Source organism: Aptenodytes forsteri, unplaced genomic scaffold (genome assembly GCF_000699145.1).
Source record: "Aptenodytes forsteri isolate BGI_AS27 unplaced genomic scaffold, ASM69914v1 Scaffold13, whole genome shotgun sequence".
NCBI lineage: Eukaryota > Metazoa > Chordata > Aves > Sphenisciformes > Spheniscidae > Aptenodytes > Aptenodytes forsteri.
This window is the reverse complement of record NW_008794543.1, coordinates 5,388,973-5,395,284: the sequence shown is the minus strand read 5'-3', so window position 1 is coordinate 5,395,284 and position 6,312 is coordinate 5,388,973. Positions and strand designations below refer to the sequence as shown.

The 6,312-nt window shown below is 34.0% G+C and overlaps 1 protein-coding gene across 3 annotated transcripts in view; it reads left to right on the top strand.

Annotated features, from left to right (window-relative positions):
- GLRA3 (glycine receptor alpha 3) overlaps window positions 1-5,095 on the top strand; it is a 98,698-nt gene extending 93,603 nt beyond the window's left edge. The window contains exons 9-10 of one of the 3 annotated variants that reach the window (XM_019470220.1): window positions 921-1,040; window positions 4,826-5,095. In XM_019470220.1, the coding sequence (XP_019325765.1) occupies window positions 921-1,040; window positions 4,826-5,095 (390 nt within the window). Of the gene's footprint in view, window positions 1-920; window positions 1,041-4,750 lie in introns of all 3 variants that reach the window. The other 2 variants (XM_019470219.1, XM_009272342.2) reach the window with 2 other exon arrangements.
- Window positions 5,096-6,312: the final 1,217 nt, after the last annotated feature.

The following is a 6,312-nucleotide window of genomic DNA, read 5'->3' as shown; positions in this document are numbered from 1 at the left end:
GTGGAGCGCGTCAGGGGGGCAGCAATCGCTACTCGGGGACTGGCTAAGCGTTGGTCGGCAGGTGGTGAGCGGTTGCATCACTTGTGTTTCCTGGGTTTTGTTTCTCTCTTTCTGTTGTTTTCCTTTTCATTAAAATTTATTATTATTATTATTATTGTTGTTATTATTTTATTTTATTTTATTTTAATCGTTAAACTGTTCTTATCTCCACCCACAAGTTTTCTTATTTTTGCCTTTCTGATTCTCTCCCCCATCCCACCAGGGGTGGGGGGAGGGTGAGCAAGCAGCGGTGTGGTGCATGGTTGCCGACTGCGGTTAAACCATGACAGAGCTTTTTCAGAAAGGGTCTCATTTCTTCATGATTACACAAATGGCATAGTGAATCCTGAGAACACGGGAATTTTGGTTCCCAATTTGAGACTTCATTTGGTAGTCAGTATATGATCCATAGTGCTTTGTCTCCGTCAGAGAAAGAAATCTGACCAATGAACACAACTATTTCATTACTATTATATTACTAATGTGATGGAAACATTCCTTCAGAATGAATGAATATTAATTATTCATTTACAGTTACACTCCTTTTGGTCTTGAAAGACAAAAGGAAAAAAATGGCAGAACTAGAAGTCATAGAGGGATACTGAAACATACCTATGATCAGTGCTTTTTCTTAGTTGCATTTACATTGTACAGGGAAAAACATGAACTGTGTGCATATACTGAATAACACTGATTTTAGATTAGCTTTTAATATACTTAGTTTTCAGGAATAGTCAGTTTTTTAATTCTACTATCAAAAATCTAAAGATCACCATATCTTTAATGAGGAAAGTAGACATGCAAACTAGATTGTCTTTAATGGTAATCACACCTCTTTTCTTTTGTTTTCTTTTTGGTCAACCCATCCGTTTTGATGAAAGTATTTTGAGGGAGTTCTTGATGGAAATGAAATCAGTGAATCATTGCAGCATAGCAATGGCTTGAGATGTACAGGACCTATAGACGGGACTTTGCCTCAAATCTACAGTACAAATTTAAGGGTAAACTATGAAGAAGATGTCCCATTTGTCATAATGTGATATCCAATCATTAACAGAGGCCCTGTCCTTTTGTCTGAAATAATGTCGTCCCATGTGAACTCCATATACCCTCATTGCTACCTGTATGTGATGACGTGAAATGTTGATAAAGGTATCTGTCTTGTTAATTTCATAATCCATTTTGATCTGTTTAAATCTGGATTAAAACATAGTATTAAGATTTTACTTTCTGCAACTTCAAAGGAACAGTGACATCAGTTCAAGGAGAAATCAGTTGCTACCAGATCAGCATTTAAACCAAGCTGTTTGTAGTGCAAAACAATTCAATAACACTTTTCTTCTCAAAAATGAACAGTAAAAAATATAGTTTTCAAATAACCAAAGTCAAGGCTTCAAATAATTCTTCAAGCTGTTACTACAACCTGCAGTCAAAAGGCTATAGAGATATTTTCAGCCATATGACTCCTCAAGAGAAAGGTATTATTAAATATATGGACAGAAAAAAACGTAGTCACACAGCTTTCTAATACTTTATAGCTAAGTATTTTGTAGAACAACGCTGATACAAAAATAAACTAATCGAAACTATTTCCTTCAGGCCTCCAAAGAATTCTAACTTTCTAAATAAAAATTGTTATCTTTTTACTTCCATTTACTTCCATTCTTTAATTACAGTCATTTTAGTAGAGATAGTAAAATATTTATATGTAGCTGTATGCAGAATATTGTTAATTCCAAAGCTGCATGTGTGAAAAGTGCATTCATATTAAACCTTTATTAAAGTTCATTCATAATAAGATTTTAAAAGCTTTATCAAAAACCAATAAGAAATCATTCATTTTCTTTTCTTTAGTGAAGATGCACTAAACAAATACACAAAAGACCAAAAAAAAAAAAAAGCTTTCTTATTACATTTAAAAAAAAAAATTTCAACCAAAATGCAGGACTTCTTGAGGAAGATTCACTGTCCAGAATCTCAACTGAGACATACAAGGTATTTCCATTAGATGATTTCACCAGCTGTGGACTCGAACACATGCATTATGAGAAATATTTCTAGTCGAAAAGAGGGACGGTAGCCAAGATAAAAGCAAATGGAGTGTCACTGACATTTTACAAAAATGCCTTCGAAAAAGCACTCAAGTTAATATCAATAAAAACAGTAACTGCATCTTTCCCACTGTGCACCCTCAGATATGAACCTGAGGCCAAATTAATGATTTTTCTGCATTATGAACCTGCTGGAAAACTTGCAGAAGCACATTTTGGATATACCAGCTGGTACCCCAGAAAAAAAAGTATGGTGGTACCTGGCATGTTACAATGCTCCGGCAGGTGCCCTTTCCTGCAGATCGATTAGCCCTAGCACTTTGGTCTGACTTGGCAGGCTCCAACCATCCTGCCTGTCCTCACAGAGACAGCATCCCACAGACACTGGGCAGAAATGCTAGACTCCTAGAAAGACCTTCACATCACTTCCTCACCAACAGACAGCGTTTCCAAGCAGCCTGCTTGCAGACTAAATTCAGGATGTCTGCACGCAAAAAAATAAGCAGAGACCTGGCCTTTAAAACCATTCTAGGGGATTGCTCAATTCAGGTAAGCATAGAACAAAGTCAGTAAAGTCTTAGGATATAGTGCCTCATCCTGCAAACACACCAACTGAAAGCTGCTACTCAGAAGAGTTATTTTATTATCTTTTTGAGCCTGTGCAATCATAAGCATTATTTTCTGGAGAAGCATGGAAAGATTTAAACCCTGAGTAGTACGTATGAAGGTGCTTAAATGGCAAGTTTAGTGTACGTTCTCACAGTCCATGTATTTGTAACTTCTGTTAACTGGAATACAACACTACGACTCTTCTGGAATACAACTACTATAAAGATGTTATTTCCCATTCTTTTCTGACGGGAGAGGAATACTATTGTAGTAATTGATCTTTATTTTATCACGTCATCAAATAATGATCCTATCATTTTGTATTTCTGTTATTCATTTCCATATTGAAGTCAGTGATTTTTCCTCCTCCTTTTCTTTCATGTTAACTTTTCTTTATTTTTTGTTTTTATAGAAGTCTAATACAGATTTGAAGTATAGTAGTTTCAGTGAACTACATTAGTCTATAAGTTTATTCAATTTGCATATATAAAAAAGTACTGCAGTTGGGTAATAACTACAGCAGTTGGGTGGTAACTACAGCTCTGCTGGATGCTCGTGCTGATTGCCAACTAGTTCACTTCAAACTTAGAAATTGATCTGCATTCTTTTGTAGATAACTTATTCAACCAATATTGATAACAAACATCATTGGAAATTTTTTAAACAAAGTAATTAACAATGGTTCTTCTAGCAAGTACTACTTAATCGAAACTTTAAATGTGTTTAGAATTAATTCTCCATTCCAAAACATTTCCAGATTTTCCAAATGTCACAGGCAGTTTCAAAATGAAAAATTTGGAAGTTTGGATTTAAACTGTGTTCATTAAGAAATTACATTTGTATAAAGTAAGAGGTTTAAATAAAACAAAATTTCTTCAGAATTACTGGACTGAAACACTAATTATTTGCCATGCTTTGGTAAATAAATTTTTTTTACCCTTTTAATTTAAGCTAGAAAAAGCTTCAAAATACCAAAAATTCTATTACAAAATGAAAATTTACTGCTGCTCAATTGTTTTTTTAATACTTATGGAAATTATTTCCCAAAATACTTATTTAAGAAATAAAATATACATAATACTTTGTCATACTTCATAAAAGTCTAGCATCCTAAAGCAACTATGCTAAATTAGACATGAATTTAAAATGAGTATTAAAAAAATTGTGAATGCCATCAAAATTTATGACTATCCTTGAGTAGCATACATAGAAGGAATACACTGGAATATATTTCAGAACCAAATTTGGCCCTGGCTTCACAGTCTATGTATCATTTATTTGCCTGCACTTGTACCTCCTTTATTACTTGAGAGTACCTATAACCAGGTAAAGAGAAGTACAAAATGTGTCTCCAGACAGAAGCCACATTCTTGAAATGAATGCTATGGAAATATGTATATCTTCAGACCATCTACTTTTGTTTCTTTGCCACGTGATTAAAAACCACTTTCTCTTATAACTCCCTGAATTCAGAATGTCTTTGCCAGTTATCCCCTGAATTGACAGAAGAATGAGTCAGAAGAAAAATCTGGCCTTTAGCTTTCATGCACTTTATTTTAAACTAAGACACTTTACATACTATTCACAGGGAACGGCAGAAATAAGGCATACAGATAAGATTAACTAAATATACAATGACCAAATGGGCAGAATTCTCGCTAATATAATTAACATGAACATCATTAGTGCTTGTATGATGAGTATCTCTAGAGGCCAGGATCCCATTTTGTTAAGCAACGTACAGAGCTAATGGCTGCTGTCTAAAAGAACAGTGTGAAGTTTGCCCAGTTGAAGACTGCGGATATTTACGGTAAATGGGGAAAATCAAACCAAATCAGAAGTTGTGTGCCTGATTACCACTAGTTTACTAAGCTTCCCCTTTTCTCTAAATAGATTAAAGAATCTATAAACATATAGGAAAATTCTGTGCTTGTTAAAGCTGCTGCAATATTTTTGACAGACACTGATAGGGCTGGAATTTCAACCAGTTAAGATAAACTGTAGATTCAAGAAGTCACTGAGGTAATGGTGCAATACTTGCTATTTAGCAGCTGGTGAGATTTCTGTTATTAAAAAAAATTCTTGCTTTTTTCCTTTCTTTTTTTTTTCTTTTTTTTTCTCAACAGGATGATGACGTAAGGGAAAGTCAGTTTAGTTTTACAGCATATGGAATGGGCCCATGTCTGCAAGCAAAAGATGGAGTGACACAAAAGGGGCCAAATAATCCCGCTCAAGCTGCACCAAAAAGCCCTGATGAGATGAGAAAGGTATTCATTGACCGGGCCAAGAAGATAGACACAATATCCAGAGCTTGTTTCCCATTAGCTTTTCTGATTTTCAATATTTTTTATTGGGTAATTTACAAAATCATCAGGCATGAGGACATTCACCAATAACAAGATTAAGGCTTTCTGTTAGAAATGCACATCAGAGGAGTGATTAGGGGAGTTAAAAGCATTGAGGGGGGGAAAAAAAGATCCTGCATGGTCTGCAATGCCCCGTCACAGTGGTATGGAAGAATGACACCCAGAGAAGATACATCTGCTATTGCAAACTTTTTGTGTCAAACTAAATATTAACTTTTTCATTGTAAATCACTCTCTACTAAAGCTTTACTGCCAAGTATTTATACATATTGTTACATAGTAGTATAATTGTACAGGTCTCTCTGATGTTCCTTAATTTTTTTAATTCTGGTGTATTTTTAATTCAAAAAATGGATCCAGAATACCCTAGGTAAATCCCACAGTATTACAGAATAGATTAGTATTTGTAACCTTTCTTTCAATTTTACAAGATAATGACAGATTACTGATTTGAGATTACAGTTTTAAGGACTTTTTCTTGTCTTGAGGACAGTACCAGTGATTTTGAAATGAGCACATTTGACACATTTAAGTTACATAATTTATTCAATGTACTTCATATTACCGTTCTCCTGGAAGGTGTATGTTGAAATAACCTCAGACAACACAAGGTATCTACAGCCTAATAGTCTGCATATCATATGGGAAATACATAAAAATTTGTAAAGTACTGATTCCTGCAAAGGATTTTTTTTTCTTTTAATTACCCACACTTTGATAATTGAAACTTATAATATTTTTTAATCCTTTTTATATTTTTGAAGGGGTTCTTTTCTCAATTGATATAACTCATACAGCTTTTGAGATAGACAAACTACATCAAAATTTTGCAATGCTTTATTTTGATTCAGTACAAAGAGATCTTGGACCAAAACTAAAAGCAAATATTCAACTGCTTCACTGAAACATTTGGAGGACGAGTACAGCTGTTTATGCATATTTATCTCCTACATGTTACATAAATACAGGAAGTTTAATTTATTAATATATCAAGTTTTCTGTCTCATTCTTTGAAGTATATTGATATGACTTATATACTGGTTAAGAAGCACACAACTTTGGAAAAATCTGCAGCTCTTCTAAAACACAGAAAAGGAGCTGGATGGTCTTTTACATTTATTGTACTTCACATTAATAAATAGGAGAGCAACTATTAAAACTCTTAGAGAAATTTTCCCTGTTTACGATTAAATAAGTCATATTAGTTGCTTCTTTGAATTATAACACAATAGATCACATTTATGGCA